General features: G+C 38.8%; 1 protein-coding gene and 1 pseudogene across 1 annotated transcript; one reads left to right on the forward strand and one right to left on the reverse strand.

Annotated features, from left to right (window-relative positions):
- Nucleotides 1-6,866: 6,866 nt before the first annotated feature.
- On the forward strand, nucleotides 6,867-13,321 carry LOC119794279 (proline-rich protein 36-like). The gene is made up of 3 exons (XM_038301756.1): nucleotides 6,867-7,149; nucleotides 8,907-9,148; nucleotides 10,394-13,321. Exons 1-3 carry the CDS (start codon nucleotides 7,131-7,133, stop codon nucleotides 11,723-11,725), a joined length of 1,593 nt encoding a protein of 530 aa, XP_038157684.1. The 5' UTR covers nucleotides 6,867-7,130; the 3' UTR covers nucleotides 11,726-13,321.
- Nucleotides 13,322-15,432: 2,111 nt separating this feature from the next.
- Nucleotides 15,433-24,280, reverse strand: LOC119794283 (annotated as a pseudogene).
- Nucleotides 24,281-26,281: the final 2,001 nt, after the last annotated feature.

The raw sequence follows: 26,281 nt of genomic DNA on the forward strand, positions 1-26,281 counted from the left end.
CGCAAATGCATTGTGTTAATTCAAGTGCATTCTATCTAAATGTCTTATTTTAAGAGTAAAAATACTCATTGCATTGGCAAATCATCTCATTTACCTACTCATATTAAGGGTAGGCATCATCGCCTCTGTCTCCCGCTCTCTTGCTCTCTCTTCTCAATCACTGGCCATCTTGGAGCTTCGCAGAGCAGCTCCTTGTGGCCATCAGACGAGTTGCACATAAATCCACCCCATCTGTCTTCTGTGTATTTCGTTTTTCTTTAACTGTAGATTTGGGCTTGGTTTCAATGCATTCAGACCAGGCTGTTCTGAATATTTGTGGGTATGTTGAAAAACAAACTCAGATGTGTGAACAGCTATTTTTTGTGTTTAACTCCTTCAAACTTGCGTATGTATTTGTGTCAAAGAATTTAGCATTTAGTTGTTGTTTTTTTTTATTGTTTTGAATGGTATTAAACCCAGATATGGAGGTATGTACTTTCATAATGGCTGCCTGATTTGTAGATGGAAAATCTGAAAACTCTTTTTAGTCCTTGTTTGTTTGTTTTTTTCCTTTTTTGTGTGTTAACTTCAGATCCATGGATATTTTAGGGTATTTTCTGTTGCATTATGTACATTTCAGTGCTTTGAGTAGCATAATAAACATAAAGCTTGCACATTTTAAAATTATCTAGGGCTTTTAAGTTGTGCAGTCTGCACACTGCTTATTATTTAATTTTCTTGGTTCCCATTTAATACCAAAATCATCCAAGCAAATTTTTCCATCCTTTTTTCCACTCTCCACATACAGTTTTTTTTTTTTTACCATAATCTCTTTTGATTACATTAAATGTATAAATCATTTCCCTTTTATCATGTAGTCAAAGTCAACGTTTTTTTTCTGTCTTCGAGGAAAGCCAAAGATTAATTCACTGTTTTCTATTCAGCTCATGTAATAAAATGTCAGCAGAAGGGAAACTCAACAGTTGACTGTGAAAACGGATGGGAGTGGACTTTACCCAGAGCAACATATGTACTGCAGATTTAACATTTGGATAAAAGGCAGGAAGCTTCAGCAGAGCTGCCCAGCGTTCAGAACCACTGCGCTGCCCTTTCTGATGCAGAGATCTAATTTAATGGAAAAGAATTGTTTCCGACCTCAGGAGGGCAACGGTGCCTACATAGCAAACCAGTTTTCAGTTATCACACCAAAAGGAAAGAATGGAGACTTATAAAAGACAAATTTTCCCTGTCCTGTTCTGCATAAACAGACCTGTGCATAAGTATTCATACCCCTTGAACCTTTTTACATTACATTACATTACAACAAGAGATGCACCAATCTGATTTTAATAATGGTATTGATTCCGATATTTAAGCAAATTCTACATCCGGTATCGGTCAAAATTAGCTCAATCCATAGAGACTGTTGTTCTATTCACTCTATTTCTATAAAAAATTATTTAATAAATACAATCAATGATCAAGGATGGCATTGGTCCTGGTAACATGATTTACTGTTTATTACTTCCTTTTTTGACCTCATACTGATCTTAAGTTGCTTTGTTGGATACATATCTCTGCAATTATACATATATTTGCTTCTAGAAATTAGTTTGACCATTCCTTGGATTGGAAGGGAAGAAATAAGGATCAGTGCATCCCAAGTTAAAACCACAGACTTTAATATATATGTATGCCATAGATGCAAAGCAGTGCAGGATTGTAAATTGGAATGAAAACTTTTTTTCCCCTTTACAATTCATTGTAGATAGCCTCTTTGTTCATTAAAAAAGCAGCCCACAACATAATGCTACCACCACCATGTTTTGCAGCAGCAGGGGGTTATGTTCATGATGAGGGGGTTGTGGCAATTTTCTGCCACACATAGCATTTTGCATCAAGGCCTAAAGTTCAGTGTTGTTCTCACTCACCTGAGAAGCTTCCTGCACACGTCTCCTTCATGGTTCTTAAGAGACTTCAAAGACGTTCATGGCCTTCTTTCACTAGCAGCTCAGGATCTCTGCAGCTGTTCCAGATTTACCATAAACTTAATTGGCTGCTTTCCCAGTTAATGCTCTCCTCGCCTGGCTTGGCTAGCCATTTCACTGTTTTTAAATGATTAATTAAACAGCGGGTAATTCTATTTATTTATTTATTTTTTTGTCTTTCCTGACCTGTCTGTTTTTTCGTTCATCTCCTTCATTTGCTGCTCTCGGAAATTCTCTGACGCCTTTACAGATCCATTTGAATTATGCTTAGATTAAATTTTTCATTGCTGGATTTTATCAAAATATTAAGTTACTTCTTCCCTGTATTATATATAAGCCTTTCAGAATAGATACAGGAGATATAAAATTATTTTTCCACTTTCTGTCCACTTTACAAGAATGCATTATGCTGTGTTTGTCTATATCCCAGCAGAATATGGCACCTTATATGTCTGCAACATGACAAAATGGTTAAAAGTATGAAGGGTGGGGATACTTTTGTCTACAAACATGCAGGTACTGCAGAAATTGGCTTAGTAAATTAAAGATATCTCCTTTTAATAAGTATTAATTCCCCTCGTGGGCACAGATAAGGCCAACAACTGTCAATGAGGTTGATTTGTCTTCCAAATGCTAGTCGCAAGCAAACAACTTTCCTTGCTGCACCCTCCTTTTATTTGTCTATTGCAAAGCCTCCCTCTCATAACTTGCAACCCAAGGTTGAGTCTCCAGTTTTGAATTAGAAAAGCCCAACGAGCTCCATTCTTCTCATGGCCCTGGTAAAAGCTTTGCCTTGATGGCCGCCTATTGTTTGACTGTGATGTTTGCCTGCTGTGGGTGATTCTCAGCTAGGACTGTGGCTCAGGGGTGTCAATAGACAGTTCCCTGACTGCTATCAACCCCCCGGTCCATTTGACTGGGGAGGATAGAGCGTCGTAAGCACCTGAAAGCCTTTTGCATGAATCTAAATTTGCCATTAGCTTGATTTAATTTTGACTTGATTTGACCTGTTTATTTGTGGTCTAAATGAATATTTCCAGCTGTCTTTCATCTCCTGAACCAAATTATTTAGATTTATTCACTCATGATCGCCTCTGAAAACTTTAAACCAGCTATAAAATGTTCACATATATCAGTTTGATTTCATACAAACTGTTTCAAGCCTCATATTTTCAGCGATATCCTTTTGATTTCCCATTTTGTATAAAACTCTGCCTTGAATAGAGGTTAAAAAAATATCTCAACATATAAAATACACAGTAGATGGGCAAAGCACGTAGATGTGTATGTTCTACTGTCATTCGGATGCCGAAATACCAAAACTTGGCAGCAACATGCTTGCGGTTACAAAGCAAAACCTTATCTCATGCATGTAAACAATGCTTTACTCCAATAAACACACAGACCTGGTGAAGGAACAGAGCTGGGCCCATTTCCTGAGCAGAGTCATCCATTGGCCGCATATTTGCACTGTGGGGGGGCTGGGCTGTTGCTGTAAAGCAAGTGATTTGGGGGTGATAATGATCCTCATGCATATGGGGTTGATGCTTTCTACCATTCTTTTCCTTTTTTTTCTAGTCCTTTGTGTGTCCTCCTTCACCAAGTTTACACACTGGTTAGTTGTTGCATGATTTTGGATAAATGAGGAAATGTTCACAAAAAGGAGTTTGGGACTAAAAATTAGTTTTTATATTCTTAGTTCTACTAAGAGTGGGCTTTCCAACTACTTTCATGACTGCTATTTTATTTCAAAAACTTTTTTTCTGTTTATTTTTGTATTTTTACCACCTTTGTACAAGCCAAGAGCAATGTCTGCATTTTGAATCGTTTTGGGGTTCCCCTCCTCCCATTTTGTCCGTTTCTTTTGGTTTAGCTCTAGAAACTTCTTAAAAACTGTAACTGATGTTTTTAACAGTTAAGGTCTTGATTTTTATTTATTTTCCTAACATCTGCAGTTGTAATGCGAAGCTGTTCCTGAAGGATGGCCATCTTTGATTGGCCTAAATGCACAAGCTCCTGTCTGTTTTGTTGGGTTTTATTATAAAGTTTTTGCTTTTATTTTTTATTCCCCATAAGCTCCTAAAAATTAGTCCCGTGTTTCTCATTGGCTGTCCATAAGGAGCATTCAATCAATTCAGTCAGAATTCGCTCTTAAAAAAGAAGGTTTGTCATTAAAGGAAAATTTTGTATCACTTTTAAGCATTATTGCATTTAGATGAAAACTGTTTTTGGTTTTCTTTACAAATGTAAATGGCGTAGTGCTTAAAAGCCTAAAAAAAAAACAGGTTGCCTCAGCCAAGGCGTGACATTCTCCTTCACATACCTTGGAAAGTCTGGAAGGTGCGAAAAAAAAACAAAAGTAAAATCTGAACTAGCTCTACCTCCATCTTTGCTTTGTTCATCCAGTTCATGAAGCAAGTTGGGATGAGGGACAGAGGCCATGCTGATTCCAGCAGAGATATGATGTAGCAAAAAGTGTCTGCAAATAAGCATTTTAATGAATTAAGCACATAATTTAATGCCTAGCATCTGTTCTTTAGAGTAATATTTAAGATGTGTGTCATCCAGCCAAGATGAAAGAATCGAGATTGTGCTGTGAGTGAATATGTGGGCCGTTTTGGAGAGTTTTACCTTGGATACTGTTCGCTTCCCTCTGTTAACAATAAAGTATGTGCAATACAGAGTAAAGGGGATCTTTGCTATTAAAAGGACACTATATTGCATTTCTCTCCTTGAGCTTCATAAAGTTATTGTCTGTAAATAAGAGTTAAACCGGATCAAATATTTCATCTTTTACGATGCTGTAAACCTGTTTATACAGTTTCAAGGTTGTTGACATGTATACTGCAGAGGCGCAATGTTCAATAAAGTTCACAAAATACTTTCTCAAGTATCTAATCGTGAATTTGTTTTGAACGAAGCAGCAGTGTAAAGGTATCAACATCTCCTTAGACATCAATGCATTTAATTGGTATTTAGATTATAGGCCAACAAAAAACTACAATTGGTCATAGACTTAAACTGACAAACTAGACAGGGAGCATTGATCAGAGGAGCATCAGGTGCAAATGTCTTTTTACTGGAAAACAATATTTAAGTCATTCGCTGTATAAATCAAGATTTTACAGATATGGTACCAAAGGAAAGCTTTTGTAGCTATACAAAAAAAGGGATATTCTGTTTGCAGTTTGCTCTGAGCCATTAAAAGCAAGTCCGAAATAGAGCAAAACTGTGGAAAAAAAATATATACGTATCTGTGCCGAATGTCTATTGGGATGTTTTCTACTCCATGGTCTGAATGGACTGCTTCCTCTGCTTTGCTCCATACAGTTGGGATTTCATCTAGGTGATACTAATAAGGCTTTCCAAAAATAAACTAAGATTTTAGGGTTTATATCCAAGGAAAAAAATGTGTATCCCATCATATTTCTAAAATAATTGATAATTGCATTAAAATTTTAATTGGATAGCTGACCATTTCCTAAAATGATCAGATTCATTGTGTTTTATAGTAAGCAAATAAAAAATTATCCTTTTAATTTTTTTTGTACATCTGAGACCGAAATTCAACTTCTTAGTTAGCATAAAAACAAGAAAGTGGCAGGTATGCTTTCATTCAGCACAGAGATGGAAGCTCCTGTAAATACAGAGCAGGAGATCTACACTAAATATAGAAATAACAGCTTCAACGACTGGCTTTATATTAAAGGATTTTGAAAAGTTAGCATAGCCCAGTCAAAAGTTTAACATACAGCCGCAAAAAGACTTAAAAATGTTCATACTCTCTAAATCTAATCTGAGTTTGATCCCTTTTGCCAAGAATAGCAAAGCAAATGTGTTACTAGATGAGCAGAACAGGTAAAGTAAAACATCAGGATTTACATTTATGAGATGTATCGATACATCCTTATTTTACAGACTGGAATTTGTAAAAGGAAAAAAAATGGAAAGCTGTTTTACAGCATAAATATACTGTAACATGTGATGATTTATCCCATTAAATTTTAAAGTACATTGAGGTGTGTGGCTGTAAAAATGTGAAAAGGTTCAAGTTTAAATATCTACACACAGATGAAGATACAAATATTTCTTTTGAACACATTTCATCATTCCAGATAATTTTATTTAATCCATCTTAAACTGTGATTCCTGTTTCTTTAAAGTGTTAAGAATAATTTTTCATTCTTAATGTTTCTTTTCTCATATTTGCTTCTCTTTACATCACCTTATTGGAGAAACTACAGTTTATTCCCTATTTTTGTAAAAAAAAAATTATTCATATAACGTCAGTTTTTAAATCACACAAACCATTTTCCTTAAAAAGGAAGAAATCGTGAATTTTGCTGAAAAGTTTAAACCTTGTAGGATATCAGAGCTACAGAAGAGGATTAGGGCCACTAAACATATGTAAAAAGTTCACTGATTTAAATTTTTTATTTCAGTATAATATGAGAAAATAAATCAGAAGTCTGACTTTAATCTCATAATTTTGACTTTTATTCCCAGAATTCTGACTTTAATCTCAGAATTTTGACTTTTTTTCTCAGATTAAAGTCAGAATTCTGAGATTAGAGTCAGAATTCTGATTTTTTTTCCCATATTAAACTGAAAAAAAACTTTTTTTTTTTTTTTCAGTGGCCCAAATCCTCCTCCGTACAGAGATGTAAAGATGCAGAAAGCAAAAAAGGAAAGAAAAAAAACTCTTTCTAGGACCTGCAAACGTTATATTTTGAATGAAAAGGCTCTCCCGTCCATCATAACAACACGAAGCCAGGCCCGCTGTCGGTAGGAGCGCCGCGATTGGCTTACCGCTCTCCAGGAGCAGTTATCCAGCAACGCGATTGGCTGACAGCCGTCTGTGGGGGCGGGCCTTGTTCAGCTGCGACTGTCAAGATTGGCAAAGCGCTGACTGCTGCTGCTGAATGTGTTTGCAGGTAAAAGGAGCAAGCGACAAGAGAAAAAAAAAACTGAAAAACATTAATCCTGGCAGAAAGCGAGGAGTGCAATGGAAACACGCGAGTCTCTTTATGCGATACAGTCTGAGAGAAAAAGGATTTAAATAAATAAAAAACTCGCTCCTGAAGGCTTTAGCGGAAAGTGTCGCTTTGTGAGTGGAAGCAACTTGGACAGCTGCGTGTTTTCAAGCGGAGCCATCAACAAAGAATGAAAGCGTTGAAACGAGGTGAGCGCCAATCGGACCCTCTTTACTTTATTTCTGTAAAAAAAAAAAAAAGTGAGCGTGTGCTCTATGTTTTGCTGCGGGCTCTCGTCTGCTATGCAGAGCTTTTTGTTGCGAGCGTGTTTGTGTTTGAAATGAGTGTCTGCTGAGGCAGGCGTGCTGCTGTCCATCTGGCGGAGCGACATGCGGGAGGCTGAGCGCCTCCTTTGTGCGCCTCCAGATGGCTCGGTTACCATTTTTCATTCTCTGTCCTGCTTTTAAACCTGTTTATTTTAACAGCTCAAGCGAATATCCATGCTTTCAAAATAAAGTTTAAATGACTATCTCACCTTTTGAAACTTTATTTTAGGATATTTTCCCTCCTACCTTCCCATGTGTGAGTGATTGCAAAAACAAGAAGTTGGGTTTGTTTGACAGCCGCAGTGATTTACCACACAGCTGCTGCTGATGTGACCTTTTCGATCTCTTGATTCTTTATTTTCTTATTTTTTTATGACTGATCCAGTTCAGTTAAATTTCTGCTTTAGTTTGGAATAAACCCCATTTATCAGTGCAGCCCAGCAGATCACGTACACCACGTTTTTTCAGGGGGAGTGCTTGGACCACAGGAAGAGTTCTGTTCTATGCATTTATGTCATCAATACTAAATAAGTTGTTTTTTTCCATCTTTATATGTGATGATCAACATCTTTTGCACGTGCGTTTGGAGCAAAAAAAAACGTCTTAACATGGCCAATAGGTTCCTGGGCCCACTGGCTGCTGTGATGTTGATATGCACACAATCTCCTTTGTGAGGACAGGCGCTGCCCCCGGGGGTCAGGTTTCAACCCAGCTCCCAGAGAAAGACATTTACCGCATTCTGTGGCCCACCCCTTTGGGATCAGGCATGCTCCATTTTGTGGGGATTTTTTTTCCTCCCCTGACCCACCGTGGGTTACAAGTGTGGGGGTGGTCAAACTTAAGGAAATAAAAATAGTTGCTTAAACTAGTCAAACATCGCTTGTCTCCTCTGTAAATCAGGTTTAGGTGCTGATTATTTACATTGTGTGTGATGTGCTGCTAAATGATGCAAATAGAAACCAGAGATGATTTGAAGTTGGCCTATTTAAAGCTGATTGGGGGGAAAAATGTGATAAAATCAGATCGGTGGTCATTGTGGCTTGCCCTGACAGCTAAATGTTGACTTGTACAGAGATATAAGACACTTTTTTTATATCAGGGGAAGTGTTGGCCTAATGGTTAGAGCAGTGTGGTTGTGCTCTCAGTTTGAGAAGGTTGCAAGTACCCGGTTCGATCCCCATTGCCTCCACTCTGGGTTCCTGAGCAAGACATTTAACCCCACACTGCTCATGGGCGCTGCACAGTGGCAACCCACTGATTCCACAAGAGATGTGTTAAATGCGGAGGTGAATTTCTACAGTGTGGTACAAGAAAGGGGTTTACATTAAATGTTTTACATCTATAAGCAAAGTTTTTTGTTTTTTTTTTAGTCAAGGCTATAAGAGAATGTGAGAGTGAGACTTTGAGAAGATAACAGGAAGGCTGTAACATACTATAGCACAGCACTGTTAGGGTAATGGGGAAGACTTCTCTAAGTGGGTTAGTATATTTTAGCTGTATATTAAATGGTTTTAGAGTAATTAAAATGTCTTCAGTGTGTCAAAATCTTTTCACAGTTGCCTTGATTGGTTCCTTTAGAACACCTTTTTTTTTTTCTAATCTTCACGTTAAGTTATAAAAAGCATCTGTCTTCTCCTCAGCTCTGGAGGATGACCCCCACCCGGATCATGACCATTCCTCGGCCATGTCGGACAGCGACGACGGCTCCCCGCTCGACCTGTCAGGAAGGGGTAACTTTGGGAAGCGCCGTCGCCGCGGAAACCTGCCGAAAGAGTCGGTGCAGATCCTGCGCAGCTGGCTGTACGAGCACCGCTTCAACGCATACCCATCGGAGCAGGAGAAGCTCAGCCTTTCCAACCAGACTAAGCTCTCCGTGCTGCAGGTGGGCCTCCCTTCTGTCTCAGAAGCTGTCAGAGGAGACCACACCTGTGGTCCTCCTGTTTGTGTGGATCTTTGTTTTTCGTTCCTGAATGAAACCGCATCTCCTCAGTTAATTGAAACGTCTTTTCTGATTTTTTTCTGATCTGTGATGCACACTTAATCTCAATATCTTATGTCACTAAAATGACAAACCAATGGTAAGGTAATTATGGGTTGGTGTCATTAAGAGTCTCCCACCCTTCTCGTTCTCACTTTGTTGCATCAGTAGGAGACGTTTCCTCTTTTCTTCTCAGCACAGAGGCAGATTACAGGCGGCAGCAGTTCCTTGTTAAGTAGTCAGTTCACTGGAATGCGTTGGCTGCCTCCTCTGTGGCTCAGCATATTTCAGCTCAGACCTTCATTATTGCCAGCTGTCTGAGCACTCAGCTCTCTGTCCTTCCCTCATTTAACCACTAGAGGGAGTGTGTAACAGACTGGAGTGGATAAAGATAGGATTTTGTAGTTTTTGATCTAGTAGACAGATTTTTATGGGTTTTTTTTTAAGTTATACATTTCTTTAGCACTTTCCAAATGTATTCATCCATCTTTTTACATTAAATCCAGAAATTTGCAAATAAAGTAAACCCCATTTGAGCATCTGATAGGTCATTTCCCCCCATTGAGCAGTTTGGCACAGCTGCCATTATCTCCGACTTTCAAAGTACAATTATTCTGAATAAGGAGGTGCTGCAAAACTTCGGTTAAAGAAAGAGCTTATGTGATAATGTGTGCCGCTAATCTGACTTTTAGGAAAACACAGCACATTTGCATATTATCTTACTATACTGCTATTAATATTGTATTGAATTAAACTACTCTTATTTGAGTGCACATGTAGACCTGACAAACCTGTGAAGTATTTCATGCAAAGAACACGGAAACTAGAAATAATCTTTGAAAATCATAAGTGGCAGCATCCTTCTGCAAGAAACGGGAGTGAAGATGTAAAGAATGAGGCATAATGCTGTGAAGTTTTTAGTTCTCCATTGGGAGATGGAAAATATTCATGTTGGAATGGCCTAGTCAAAGAAAGACACAGATGTTTTTTCAAAGAAAAATAGGAAAACTTTTCAGTCAATAGATCGTAGAGCTGGTGGATGATACCCGAGGTTTTGATCCAAGGGAAAATAATCCAGTTTAAATAACAGTTTTTCAGGAATAAAACAGATTATGTCAATAATGACTGTCATGCTTTATTTTTTTTTAGATCTGCAACTGGTTCATCAACGCTCGTCGCCGTCTCCTTCCTGACCTTCTCCGAAAGGATGGAAAAGACCCCACCAAGTTCACAATCTCGCGTAAGGTTGTCAGTAAATCTGAGGGCCAGCAGTCGACCGCAGGCGAAGCAAGCTCTCCTGAAATCGTTGCTTCAGCTCGCTCCACTCAACAGCGTCCATCCGTGATCCGCTCTGCGCCCACTCTGGACCTCAGTCTGCTGGGGAACACGGCCACGGCCATCCTCACCGGAGCGGGCTACCCAGGAAAGGAGGGGTCTGTGCAGGCGCTCATGAAGCTGGACACACAGAGCCTGTTGAGGGAAGCGGATGAAAGGGGCGTCCATTCGACCGTTCCGGCTAACATGGCTGCCAGCCACTCCAGTGGTCTCCTCAACACGCCTCCACCCACCCCTCCTGAGCTCTACCCGAGTCATGACTTCAGTGACCTGCGGCTGCTGGTTGATGCTGCGCTGCAGAGAGCTGCGGAGCAGGACCTGCTCAAGGAGACCCACAGCAAACCAGCAGAGCCTCTGGAAGCCAAACTGGTGGATGCAAATGAAATGGGCGGCACCCCCCCTCCAGAGGAAAAGGTCATGGATCCTTCCAGAGCGCAGTGTCTGATGGAGAAAGCTATGTCCGTCCCAGAGTCAATCAAATCTCCTAGTACTGAGTCGTCAACCGCCGCTGTTCCAGTTCTTGCTCCAGTCTTGCTCCCCGCCTCCAGTATGACGCCTCTACCAGCAAAAAAAGGAATATGGAACCCCTTAGATAAAGACGCTGTCAGAACATCCAGCCCAAACCAGCCTCCTCTCATCCCAGCCCGTCTCCCAGCTATAGTACCAGTTTCTGCTGTTGTCCTGGAGCGACCGGAGCTCCAGAAACCTGCTGCCCTCCCAGTCATGAACCCAAAGCTGCCTTCAGCTTCCACATCCGTCTCCCCTCCAGCCTCATGTCCAGTGACTGCATCAAGTCCAGCGGTAGGCCCGGTCTCCATGGAAATACCTTCCTCCCAGTCAGCAACCTCCTCTGATTCCCCGCCGTTCCACAAACCCCCCTCCATCCCCGTCACGGCCCCCACCGTGCTGCACGCCTCTTCCTCGGTCTCCTCCGCAGCGCCGGCCGTCCCGCCTCTCCTGAGCCTCGCCTCCCACCTCACCCCTCACTCCGCCGCTGGCAGCAGTTCAGCCATAGTGCCCAAGGTTTGGAGCGTGGTTCACGCCAACAGCAGGCCGGCTGGTTCCCTCCAGGTGGTAACGACCCCCATCAGCACGGTGTGGGGGCCGCAGCGCAACCTGCACACACTGAGCGAAGCTGTGAACTAGAAGCTGCTGCCGTTCTTTTAAGATCTACAAACCCAGGAGGGGGGGGGGTATGTTTTATGGATCGGAACTTTGAAGATTAGAGGAGAATGATCCGAAAACATTGACAAGCTAGAAGAACTGTACGATAGTTTACCAGCATTTCCAGTGGCAGAGCTGGACTTCAGTGAATGTAGAGAAAAAAAAAAACCTTCCCCTGATGTAAACTCTGCTGCCCTACAGCCATTCCTCATCTGATAGAAAGCAAATTTTCTCAGACGTCTAGTCATGCTTTAAGGATGACTTCTTAAAAGGTCGGTGTGTTTATTCTGACATGTTCTTTTCTTCTTTTTTTTTTTTTTTGTTCTCTCCTTGCATCTGGACAACGTAGTGGAGGGAAAACCAAAAACAAATAATCTAGATGAATCTGTTCTCTTAACTCCTGGCTGTTTCATGGACCACCTCAGCTGCTCTGAGTGTCCCTTCAGCCACATCAATCGCACCGTTAAGAAGTTCCTTCTTTCTATTTCCTGAATAAGAAAAGCACAGGTTTATATTCTGTTAGAACACATTGGTGTCGTCCACAGTTGTAGAGGCCTTAAAGAGTTTCTGTTTCTTAGACCTGAAGGTCATAGAGCAGACGGTTTATTCATAAAGCAGATGTAGCACGTTCTTTGTCCCCCTTATTTGTGTAGTTTATCCTCATCCGATTGTATCAAATGGTTCCTGATAGTCCGAGACGCTGTAGTTTCTGTGAAACTTTCCTGGACATGTTGGTAGCTGTGTGGGAGTTTGGCTGAACGCTGGGCTCATTTTTTTTTTTTTCTCCGTTGATGCTGTAGCACAATTACCAGTTAATGTTTACTAGGTCACAAAGCTGTGTTTACTTCAGTTCTGTTGTATTGGCCTGAGTTGTTGTTGTGGACAGAAGAAAAAAAACTGTTTGGGTCTTACTGATGCAGAGCAATGAACTCTGCAACCATTCCAAGAAAACCTCCTCATCTTTTGGTCCAAACATTTTAGCCTTTTTCTTCGTATTTTTTTGGACATTCTTTTCACTCTGTGCCACATCGTGGAGGTGAATGTTTTTGTTGCAGAAGCAGAGCTGACCGGTGTTCATTTTTTACCTCAATTTCACACAACTGGTGTTTATTTAATATTTCCGACTACAGAAAATACACTGTGATGCCTTCAAGGTCAGGATACTGGGAAAGGCTGGCTACGGTTTTTAGAGGTGAGGTTTTAGATGTAAGCTGACTCTTCAGAGGAAAACAAAAATGTGCTGATGTAAATATGTGAAAGTTCAAGGTTTTTATTTTATTTTTTTGGGGGGGGGGGCATATTTACTAGCCTGAGCTCATACTCGAAATGTAGTTTGTGTCCAACCAAATGCATTCTGGACGTTACTTTCTTCACTTTTTGTTACAAGTTATGACTCCAGGCAGTGTGACTGGCTGCTGTGCCTTAAGCCTTCGAATGAGGGAGGATGTCACCCTTTTTTTTTCTCCTTTTAAAAATGTATTAAAAACTCAATAGTCTGTGCAATATATGCCTTAAACTTTAAATGTCTTTTTTTGTATGAAAGTTTCAAAGAAATAAAGATTCACTTTTTCATAAAGATATGGTTTGATTTTTGCACATGGAAGTGATTCAATGTGCACCTGTCTTTGGGCCTTTTGCACCACAAACATTTTACATTTTAGTGGATTTGTGACCACTAGAGGGTACTGTGACTTTTATACCTTTTAATATCCTTAAAATTATGGTGTGACAAACCACTGAAACCATTATAGCTTAAAGCTGCAGTCTGTAACATTGAGGAGAGAGCAGACTTCGACTGAAAATTGGAAGAAAAACAGGTTTCACGCCACTCCCCCACCCTCTCTGCTTCACTCATGCCCCACCTCCAAGCTCCACCCCTCTCACAGCATCTGCGCGGCTACCGCATGCGACCAGAGAGGGGGGCGGGATTCAGCGTGTGTGAGCTGTGATTGACACTCCATCAGACGCTCCTCTGGCTTTGATTGGTTGTTTTGACTCGTCCCGAATTATTCTTTCCAGATTGAAATACAGGCAGTAGGTGGTACCAATTGAAGCAGTTTTTTTCACAGGTTACATATCACATGTACTGCTGTCTGGGCATAGGGACAGTTTTAGCCAATATGACAAAAAAATTATTTTTAAAAACTTACAGACTTCAGCTTTAAGCCTTGGTCTATCAAGGGAGGCTATTGCCTTTTATGACCTACCCCTACATTTGAAATGATGTAAGGCTAATGTATAGCCTCTTTCATTGTGGTATCAGTGTATAATTCTAAAAGCTCTCTAGTAAACTGGTACTGCCTTTGAGATGCTCAGTGAGAATGTCAGCAGATGCTTTCATGCTCTATATCGGTCTTAACAGGAGTACTAATTTTTCCAATTCTGAAAAGCAGCTAAGAGACACTTTCACATTTAATCTCAATGGAAAAATGCTTATTGATGTGAAACAAAGTTTTAATATAAATGAGCTTGATTTTTGTCTGCGATGATTTCAAAGAATTCCTTGCCTTGGGATTTATTGGCATGCCAGATTAACATTATTTTTAACATGTTTGATGAAATTATACCATAGAATGATATGTTAGTGTATTTTGCCCACAGATTATAATGCTTTTGGATGCGTTTCTATTTTACCATGTACTCGGATTAATAAGATTTGTTTTTATTAGTTATGCCAAAAAAGTGTCCTCTATACTTTAGCCAGCTAATAAGGAAATGGTTATCTTTCTATTGTAATAGAAATTAGTTTTAGTCTGAATTTACTCTAAAGGTTTTTTTCCTACTACATTTTGAATCAAATCTTTCTTCCATGCATAGATTAGTTAAAAACACGCCACATCTCCTTTAACCCTGCAAAATGCTACTTCAGAAGATATTTTAGGAAAATTTACCATCTTTTAATCCAATACTAAATTTGACTCCATCTTGTAGATCCCAAGTTGTTTTAAACTTTTGTACCCATGTTCTACCCTCTGAATAATTTTAGTACTACAGGTGATAAGTGGTATTTTGACACTTTTAGTTTTTAACCAAAATCCAAGATGAAGCAGTTTTATCATTAGTGTATTGAAATGGCTCATTTGGAGCCATTTCAATACAGTTCTTGATCTATATTGATAGCTATCCTGAATTCTGTTTAAGCATAATTACATCAAAGGAGATTCAACTTAATCACAATATTTACTGTAGGTGGTGGATTTCTTACTTCTAATTTTAACTTTTTAAAGGCAATATGCTTATTTCACAAAGTCTTTAAATTTACGATTTTTTCTGAACTTTGAGATTTTTCTTTTGTAAACTCTTGCAACAGAATTTCAGGCCAAAAAGACTTTGGCTAAAATGAAGAGCCAGCTAATTATATGAGCAATAGGTATACTAACAAATGCATGTTTTAGTATTTTCTCCTACTGCATTATTGCACTAAATAGAAAAAAAACTAACAAATACATATTTTTGTTATTCCAATTGGAAAGATTTAACAAAACTACCGGCAATCTGGTGGATAAAATTTTTTTCCAGAGATGTTTGCAGCTTTTAACGGGTTTTATTAGCTGAAAGGCCCCTTTGGATTGTAAAGGTTGCAAAGCCCTGTGCAAAGGATCCAAATGTTTCAAATTGTACAATTTTCTAAATATCTAACAAAGTTTAAAACACTAAAAATGAAGAAAACACATTAATCTGAAGCAAAGTCTGCTTTCAACGGGAGCTTTATTAGCCTGAGCAGATTCCTGACTGTATTCCCTCTACAAGCAGACACCTGATCTCTCAGTCCCTACAAACAGCTGATGGGAGTAAAGCATTAACCGCTTCTACCATTTTACAAGGATGAATTCCTCACCTCTTGATTGTCAGAAAGAAATAAAGAACAAGTTGATTCCATTTTGCAATCATGCACATACAGAGGAAGGGACCACGAGGTGTTGTAGCAAACAGGCAGGCAGGGGGAATAATTACATGCAAGCACAGAGGTGCTGGATGCATCCTGACAGTCGTAACAAGTTCATAACAAATATAGTGCAGTTAATGAAGGACGAGCAAGAATTTCTGATCCAATCCTTAATCAACACGTTTACTATCAGATATGCAGGAAAATACTGTGACGTTTTAAGGATAAGGAAGTGATTGTCATATTTATTTATAATACACAGAATAAAGGGAGGGATTGGTGGACAAATCTGCAGTGCAGCATGTGAGCCGAGTCTGATGCAGCCGTTTCTCCCTCTATTCATCGTCCTTATCCTTTGCGCCGTGTTTGAGGATGCGAGTGAACTCTGCGTAGTTGAAGTTGCCCTTCTTGTCGATCGGCGCCTCGCGGAATAGCTCGTCCACCTCTTCATCTGTGAAGCGATCACCCATTGTGGTCAGCAACTCTCTCAAGTGGTCCTCATGGATAAACCCTAATATTAAGAGAGGGCGTCACGCATAATAACACTTAAAAAGGGCATCAGTGAAACATCTGTGGATCTTTGTTTTAATGAAGACTCACCAGATCCCTCCTCGTCAAAGCAGGCGAAGGCGTTACGAATGACGTCCTCTGGGTCTGTCCCATTGAGCCGCTCTCCGAACATGGTGAGGAACATGGTGAAGTTAATGGGCCCCGGGGCCTCGTTCATCATTCCCTCCAGGTATTCATCAGATGGGTTCTTACCTGTTGGACAGAAACTACTCAATTCATCTCCTTAGAGACGCTGAAAGGGCAATATTTGTGTAGATGTATGTAAAAATCATTGATATATTGATGCAAACATTCCTTTCTAGCTCTGGTTTTATGTTTGGGCATCTCTCAAAATATTAACCTCCATGTTTAGGTCTTTCTACTGGCTGGACTGATTAATCCAGGTGTGTCTGACCTCAATAACCATGGCAAGACACACCTGGATTAATCAGTTCATCTAGTAATGAAAGAGTAAACAAAAGAGCTGCATTAAGTTTTGAATAGAGCCCATTACCCTGTGCTCGGGAAAACACCATGCCGCCCCTCCATGTTTCACTACTGAGTTTAAAGTAGTGTACTATTCCTTTAAGGGAATTCTCTTTTCACTAAACACTGCATAGACAGCTATGTCTTGGTAGCATCAAAATTGGAACATTATCTTCCCACTTTTAGACAGTGTTGGGCATGTTACTTTGAAAAAGTAATTAGTTATAGTTACTAGTTACTTCTCCCAAAAAGTAACAGTTACTAACTGAGTTACTCCACAATAAAAGTAACTAGTTACTAGTAAAAGTAACTATTGCGTTACTTTTGCGTTTCTCGCCCCCGTAAACCTCACCACCCAGCCCACACCTTCTCGCCGTGTGTTTCCAAAGCCAGCTGAATAGAGCGGACGACAAAGACAAGAACCTGCAGAGAGTTTAGCATTTCTTGTAACTCAACGTAAATGACATCAGGGGGGAACGCCATGTGAAGTTTTTTAACAGGGCATTCAGATCTGGTGAGCATATGAAATTAATAACTGGGGATGTCTAATTCTGAAATCCTGTGTGTTTGGGTTGTTATAGATACTGCAACATCTATCTATCTATCTATCTATCTAGATGTATACTCTGTGTGAGACATAAAATATGGATCTCCATCCCTGCCACAAAGGCCATCAAATAATGTTTAAAATAAAAAATACAGTAGGTTGAAAAGTCAGAGCATCCATCCATCCATCCATCTTTCTCCCTTTCTACATATAGGCTATCATTTGATCGTTCACGCTCTCCACAGTTCTCCTGTGGCGCGAGCACAGGGCGACTGTTGCGCGCCTTTAGCGAGCATGCGCGTTTCCTGTCGCTTGCGCGGTGACTCGTGCCGCCTGCGCTGTGCGGAGATGCAGAGGAAAACGTTATGTGGCGGGGAAACGCAGCTCGACGTAACACCGGTATTTCCATGTGGAAAACGCTGTTTTGCTGCTGGATCCTCCTCATTCTCCATCTCTCTATGTGTGCTGAACGTTAACACCCGCCAGCAGAAACACCCACCTACCCAACTGACAGATGGAATCTCATTATACATCAGCCATCCTCCCCTCTCTCATGACAAGGCACGCACCTCTGGATGACCTAAAAAATAATCTTTAATATCTCTTAAACAAAAGTAGCACAAACAATATTTTTTTTCTGCACAAATCTGCACTAACGTTGCACTAACCATTCAGTCTATTTGCAGAGTTTTTTGACATGGGTGGGGTGTCAGCTTCACGCAGCTGCGCACGAGTCCTATCATGAAAAAGGTTCATTGTGCGACCTGAGTAACGTGCAGTAACGGGGTGTCTGCAATGGTAACTGCGTTATAGTTACAGTCAAAGTAATTAGTTAGATTACTCGTTACTAAAACAAGGTTACTTTCAACGCCGTTAGTCCCATCACTGCTTTTAGATGATGCAGCTTTATAAAAAAAAAAAAAAAAAAAATCTAAGCCCTCTGAGACTATTACATTAAGCCCAGGTTCTTCACAGCATTGAAGATGAGTAATTCGATGCGTTGGAAAGGCAAGTCATTGCAACTGATTTTATTTGGGGGCGTCAGGAAAAGTTGCTGGGGGAAAAAAAAAAAAATCCAAGCACATCTTACAGTTAAACCCATAGCCGATTATGAAAAGCACGCATCCTTATGATTCCAAGTCTAAATAAAGCAGCACTTTGCGTTGGTTTATATGATAAAATACCAGTAAAACACTGGAGCTTTTGGCTGTTTTCTAAAGACAGGAAGTATTAGATTATATCTGTAAGATATTTCTGTTTATCTTTCAAATTTTTTTTTAGTCATCAAAAAAACAAAAAGCAGTTTTAGCTATTTCCTTTTGTCCGCTTAGTCTGTTTTTTTTACCCAAAGAGGCCAACATGTCATGCAGATCCTCCTTGTCGATGAAACCATCCCTGTTCTGGTCGATCATGTTGAACGCCTCTTTGAACTCCTGGATCTGGGACTGGTCAAACATGGCAAAGACATTGGAGGTGGCCCTCTGTGGCCGCTTCTTGGTGGTCTTTCCCTTTGCACGTTTGCTAGACATGACGGCGGCTGGATGGGGACCTGTTTATAGATGCAGAAAGGAGACAAGTTAGATCAACCTTCACTTAAAAACACCTCGATGTGAAAGACATCAGCTTCAATGCACACATGGTTTATGAAATACATTTTATGCAGTGAAAAAAAGCATCTCCTCTTTAGATGTATATCATGGAATCTGCTTGCAAGTGAATCTTTTTTGTCTCACTTTCTATACATAGAATGACACTTCCCATGAAGTGGCAGGCATTTTGATGGGTGTGAAAATGACATGTTTCCGCAGCACACACCTCAGAAAACCGCAGATTGCTCCAGAATTAGACCTGTCAGTCATGTTCAGGTCTTGGAGGATTTGCAATTCGTTTGTGTATGTGTGTCTGTAACCTCTCCCTGGGTGAATGGCTGATGAAGATGGAGGGAAAGGCCGGTTTGTGCAGGAAAGAGCAGGTAAATGAGGCAGATTACTTAAAGAATGACATCATGTCTGGATTCGCACAGAGATTATGTAATGCTGCATGGTATGCACACGATTGTCTTTACTGCAACAAAATACATTTTCAGGGATTAAACCAGTCAGCTCAAACTTTTTTTTTTTATAATATATCTAAAGATATAAAGTGAGACGTCTAAAAGAATCTCAGAGTGTGGTCTGCAACCTGATGAAACGCTTCAGTTTTTCCTCAGACACTCTTCATGAATTAATTATGAGACTAAGCCAAGTATTTTTTTTTTTTTTAGAAAAGCTTTCAAAATCTCTTCATTTGAATACCTGAAAAGAAAATTGCACATGCAATTTTTTGTTTTCCCAAAATTAGAAGTATAAGAAAAGACATAACTTGCTCTGTGGATTCCATTTAAATGTTGCCTGGATAAATGTACGCTTCATCATATTATGGTTTTACATTTAACTCGTCATGTGCGTACAGTGTTCAATTTATCTACAAACTAAACATTAGCTACAGGGACGAACAGTGCTGACCTGTTTTTGCATCACTGCTTTTTTTTTGTCCAAGAATTGACAATAAAAATGTCAGCCCTTTAGTTTTTTCCTTGTTTTTTTATGTCAAAATAACTTATAGTTATCCTTTCATCTATGAAATGTTATTAGTCTTTTTTTTTCTTATGGTTTGGCTTAATTTGCAGCTTTAAAAAATTGTTAAAACCTTCCCTTTTTTGGCAATTACAGTTACATCCAAACTGCATCAAAATTCAAACATGTTTAATAAAATGATCTTAAATGAATCTAGAACTTGTCTAATGTTTGTCTTAATTAGAGACTTTATCATCATAACACAAGGGTACACTGGGCAGTAAGGAAACATAACCCTAGCCCTTAAAGATTATGTGTTAGATGTGGGGAAAATTGGCAAATCTTAGGCCTGATCTACAAGAAAAACAAACAGCAACTTTTCAGAAACAGTTTAGGAAATAATTTGAATCCACTTGAATGCACACATACCGAGAATGTTTCAGTGACTGCCACAAATCACACCAAACCATTGACAACACCACCAGAAATAGCTGTGCAGACAGTTCACGCAAGGTAAACCAGCAACATGGCGACTCAGAGGCCAAGAAACAGTGCACCTACACAGATGCACAAATCCGGCATTTATTTTTTTTCCTTTCACTTTTGGACCAGTACTTTTAAAATGTATTTTTTATGGTCTTTCGAAATGCCTGGATCTTAGTGAATGCACTGCCCTTAAGGCAGAGAATTTGTGGATTAATTCTTGTCTTCTTGTGGACGAGGCCTAAAGGTTAGAGTGAGTTTCACTCACCACAGCCAGATGGTGATGGTTAGAAAGCAGCTCTTGAGAAACATTTCAGGTTTACAGTGGTCTCCTTTCAAATGTTTCACAAAAGAAAAAAAGAATTGGTGACGAGGTCATGAGAGGTCTGGATCTGATCCAACAGATGAGCTACTGAACCACATAATGATGAATTAATCCTTATTCTATCACTGCCTCCCATTTTGTTCTCATAGTAAAGGTCATCATTTATTAATTTATTATTGTTCCAGTACTAGAATTACTCACTTTTTGGACATTAAGCGTTTTTATTACACTAAGGTTTGGATGAATGGTGCCAGTCAGGAAGAAGTGGATTCAATCTATATTTAAAGGTTTTTAAATTCTTAAGGATATGAAACACAGTTGAAGTTCAAAGTAAAAATATTTGTTAAAAAAAAAAAAATCTAGTCTTAATAGAAACCAAACTGGATTTTCCACCGAATACATTCTCTCAAAAAACCAAGTTCTACCCCCTTTGCAATAGTTTAATCGAATTATGATTTTCACATCTTTCCACCTTATCCTGTGTGTTTGAGACACTGTTAAAGTCTTCAACCAGGCAGAGCCAAGCTGAACCTCTGAGCAGGTTAGCCAAGACCACAAAAATTTATAAAATAGATTTTTTTCCCCTGCCTTTTATTACACTAAGCGGTTTTTTAACCATTGTATATATATATATATATATATATATATATATATATATATATATATATAAAGATGAATGCACAAGTGTCTCCTGGGAACTTTCAAATGTAAATGTGGTGTATGATTCCAGTTTATGATCTTAATGGACAATTTGACTCAGTGATCTGAAGTTTACATAAAAACTGTAGGTTTGCATTCCTTCTTTATCAATGAAATGAAAGAATAACCTCAGTGTGCAGGTATAGATAACAGACATATAATGGTCAGTCAGCAATAAATGCTGGCAAAATCAGCTACTTTTTTAGTCCAACAGTTTTAAACAGATTAGAACCAAATATTTGGTTCAGCCAACTTTCATCATCACGCCCAGGGTAATGTTTTTAATCTATTAACGTCCATTTAGTGAAAGTTGAGCACTGCTGGAGGACTCACGGTTTAGCAGCTGTTTATAACAAGCTTAAGCTGGATGAGCAATGTGTGGTAGTCAAAGAGACGATTTACAAACCACCTTCTTAGAACACAAGTGAAAAGTTTGATTAGTTCACTAATGTTTTATGGATTAATAAAAAGCCTGTTTGTTTTTACTTAAAACATGAAAGCTGGTGAACTCATTAAAGAAAGCACAATACGGATGGTTAGTCATGGACACAGCGGATGTTTTTCCTGATTTTTGTCTGTATTAAAAAATCTTATAAATGTAACATCATCCTCTTATTTACTATTATTAAAAACCCAACTTAGTCGAGAAATTATGTCAATTTGAGTGAAAGATATTCTAAACTTAGTAGAATATTATAAGTTAATGATTTGTTGAACCATAACTAGTTTAGGTTTATTCTAATTGGATATTAATTAAAATCTCCTCTAATTAAATCTAAATGGTTTTTACACACTTTTACTGGTAACTAACCGTTTGTTTCATTAGTGTAGGTATCACAGATTTTATCTACTACTTGGCCGCCCAGCTCTCTTTGTGTGCCAGCTTATTAAAAGAAACACCGAGGGTGTGCACTTTTGGCCCCGGGCCCTTCCACTCCCGACCTGACAATCACACAGGAAAATGGAAACAAAGTGAGGAACGAGAAGATTTAAGAAGAGAGGAATTCCTCAGCCTATTTAATGATTTCCTCGTCATTCTTGTAGATCTGTTCACAACAATCCGTTTTCTACAGCGGATACTAACAGAACACGACACAGTTGAGACATTCCTCCTTATTTTATTTCTTATTTTAAAGAAAAATTGTCAGCTTGACTTCAGATGGGGGGCCTAAACCCCAGTCCCCCCCACCCCATTTGTGGTGGACAATTGTTCTCAGTAAATTTGTATCAAACAAATCAAACTCTAAAGAGGTGAGGTATTTTCATTTGTTCAATTCATGTACAGATAACCACCTTTTAAGACCCTGTAAATCCGACCCTCAACCCCCAGCACAACTAGAATGTTCTAGCCTCCTGCAAAAATTTTAGCTTGGTTCTGCTCCAAGATCCAGGCTAAGCATATAATGGTAATTTCTTTTGTCTGTATAAAGTCATTTGTAGGAACTTCTTTGTTTATAAATGATTACTTCGGATATTCTTAGCCAAGAAACACTGAGGGCGATATGTTCCATGGATTGATTTTAACCCATGTGCCTAAAATAAATAAACAAAAACAAAAAAACAGACTATGTTGAGTTTCAAAAATGACTTTAGTTCAGGGGCCCACTGCCTCCTAAACCAACTATACATGAAAAGCTCTTTAGTTCAGGTAAACAGGGTTTCCAAAAAAAAAAAAAGTTCAGTGGAAAAAAAAACAAAATGCTCTTTGGGTGTCTGTTGTGAAATTGCTTCAGTGATTGATTTTAGTTATAATCATTACAATAAAGGCAAAAGTCTAGTTTCTTCAGTCTGAGCCAAAAACAAAACAAAAAAATATATACTTGAGAACAATCTAATCTTTGTTATGATGATTTAAACTTAAGACCCTTAAAAATAAAAGACAAATAATAATAATAATTTAACTTTTTTGATCTCACATTGGACACATTTAGCTCTACATTTAAGGTCTTACTCAGGGACCCAGAGTGGCAGTCTGTGGGAGTGGGGCTTGAACTGAGAACCTCAGGATTCCAAGCTCTATGCATTAACCACAAGGCCCCCACCCCCCTCATATAATAAAATAATAATAAATAAATACATATATGGCTTTCTGACTTTGCATGCAGTGTTCTACATATACCTGTTCTAAAATGAAGATGTCATTTGTTTGAAATACTTTAGTTTTAACTAAGCAGCTGACTGAAGAAGCAATAGAAGAACAGCAACACGCCATATCAGGATGAAACTAAAATATGTTATTCATTTGCAGCTTTAGAAAACCTGGATTTTTCAGACTTAATTGAGCAAAGATTAAAGGAACACATTCCAACACCAGCTATGAAAGCATGTCTGAATCATCTCATCTTGCTCTGTATTGACAGGATTGTTTGTTCTTTGTCCATCACTCATTCTCTCCTTCCATTAGACAGGGGCTTAAACAAAGCTTCTCTGTCCTTTAATCCAATGGGAACACTCTGGCTGTCATCTCTCTCTCTTTCAGCAGTTTTGAGTCAGCCGGAGCTGAAGTGTTGAGACCCAAGGGCCAATGGTCAGTTATACCAAGTACAAACACAGTTAATAATGAAGGACTGACATCCAATGTGTGCATGTGTGCATAAATGAATGGCTGCTTTTTTTACCTCCTCAAAGTTAAACTGCATCAAGGTGAACATCCCAGAAGTCTATGATTGATCAAAACCTCCAGAAAGTATTCACAACAGAACATCACTGTAACTTTATCCTCTAATTAGAGTCCTAGGATATTATAATAACCTACATAAAATAGATCATTGATATTAAATGTCCACAGTCAGCTTATGCTCACCTTGGCTTCAAGATGGAAAAAAGAGAGTCTTTTAAAAAACCCTTTTTGTCCAGATCCTTCACCGCAGAGGGAAAGGAAGCAAGCAGTCCTGCTGAAAAGTTTGCTCAAACAATCAAACTCTCCTGCTAAGCCCCGCCCCTTTTCCCGCTCCGGCCAATGAAGAGAGCCGCTGGTCCCCTTCAGAGACATCCCAGGCCAGGACCATTTGTCCATACAAGGCAAAGGAATGCAGACGCTGCAGCAGCAGTCACTCTTTGGGATGTTTGGGGAAAAGTCAGAGATGAAATGACAGGAACTATGATAAGGCTGCCTTATTTAGAGAAAGGAGCCTAGACAGGCTGGGGAGAGAGGAGAGAAGGAGCTGTGAGGAAATGCAGAGTTTCTGTTGGAGCAGCATTGTTTCCTTAAATAGGCAGTGAGGCCTGGGCATTAGTGGGCCATCATTTAAATAAAACATTTGAAACACAGAAAATCTTACTTACTTTCACTCTTAGCAATTATTTAATTTAAATAAAGAACCAATTCTAACAAAATCCTCTCTTTTCACACTTTGTGAAATATTAGATTTTTCTTGCTATTTGAGTGTAGTGTAGTTTTAAGTTTTTAAGTTTTATCAGGTGTCTGTCTTAGATATTAAGGATTATTGATGCTTTAAAATTTAGCAAATATTACCTTGCCTTATATTTAAATCTCACCTTAACCTCACAATGATTTTAAAATGTTTCACCTCAGTTTGACCATCTCCGTGTTTAAGAGTGATGTACACTATGAGCATACCTTGTGCAATAGCGCCATCTACTGGGATAAATCCGCCATCAAATCAAATGTTTTTGAATTTCTATGTGACCATTTGGGGGAAAATATGTTTAATGTGGTTTTGTCGGATTTTTGCAAAGAAATTTTGTGTGGATCATTATTAATATTAATCCATCAGCACAATTCTCAGCACTAAATATTTTCTCAATTTTAATTATGAAATAAACATGAATTTATAACTGATTTCAGGGCTCGATGTTAACCATTGCCCGATCGCCCGGGGCAAGTACTTTTTATTGTCGGGAGAGTACAAATTTCATTGCATTTGCCCGCCGGGCAAGTGCAGTGATCGCAAAAAAAAAATATTTATCACTCAAAATTACTTTAAAATCACCGACATTAGCTGAAAACGACCCAGCCGGCGCAATTTTTGTTGTTTTGTACACATTCTCGTGTGATTTGAAAAAGACGCGTGATTTGAAAAAGCCGCGAGATTTTCCGCAAGATGGCGTGATTTTTGTCAACCTAGCGGTAATTTTGATGTAGTTACCAAAACGACAAACAAGCTAGAAAGCGCTATTATATGGCAGTCTTCAGTATAGTGGCCATACATTAAAAATGTTCATTATTTTTTTTCTCTCAGACATTGGAGAGGTGCATTTAAATGTTATAGAGCTAAACATGTTAAATTGTTGACCTGTTATGTTACTATTATTGTCTTGTTGCTGCATTTATTTTGTCAGGGAAAACTAATCCTGAGTCAGTTAAAAGTCAAGGAATTCTGAAATTAGGTAAGACTGTGGAAACCCTGTATAAAATAACTGTATAATGATTCTCTAGAAAAGTCACATTTTATTAATAGTATTATATCTTGTATAAACATACTGTGACTCTAAAATAAGTTATTCATTTGTGACATTGACTTCTATCTTGTGATTTATCTTAAGTTTTTAACCTGTCAAGTTTTTTTTTTAGATTTTTAACATTACAATTTGTATTTTTCCCAAGCACACAACAGTTTAAAGCAAAGTTTAGTTTGAAAAGAATGTGCAGGAAGGATTGAAAGGCATGTTAACAGGAAATGTAGACTTGAGTTCATTATCTGAGGCATGCATATACACACCAGGAACCTGTAAAATAAAAAAAAATGCTGAATTACAAAAACACGTTTTAAAAACAAAACATGTTTCATTGATATATATACAAAAATGAATATTAGGAACTATATTTATCAAACATTATACTGTGCAAGTAAAAATTGTTTCTGGGCAAATGAAACGTGAAAGTCACTTACCAAAAGGGCAAGTGGTAAAAATCCTTAACGTCAACCCCTGGATTTATTTTCCAACTCCCTGAAGGCATTGCGTCATGTAGTGGTAATGATTTCTTAAATTAATGCTGTTTAAAGGGCTTTGTAAGGGTACTTTACATTTGACAAAAGAGTCTATC

Source organism: Cyprinodon tularosa, unplaced genomic scaffold, assembly GCF_016077235.1.
Source record: "Cyprinodon tularosa strain WSP-4 unplaced genomic scaffold, ASM1607723v1 ctg473, whole genome shotgun sequence".
NCBI lineage: Eukaryota > Metazoa > Chordata > Actinopteri > Cyprinodontiformes > Cyprinodontidae > Cyprinodon > Cyprinodon tularosa.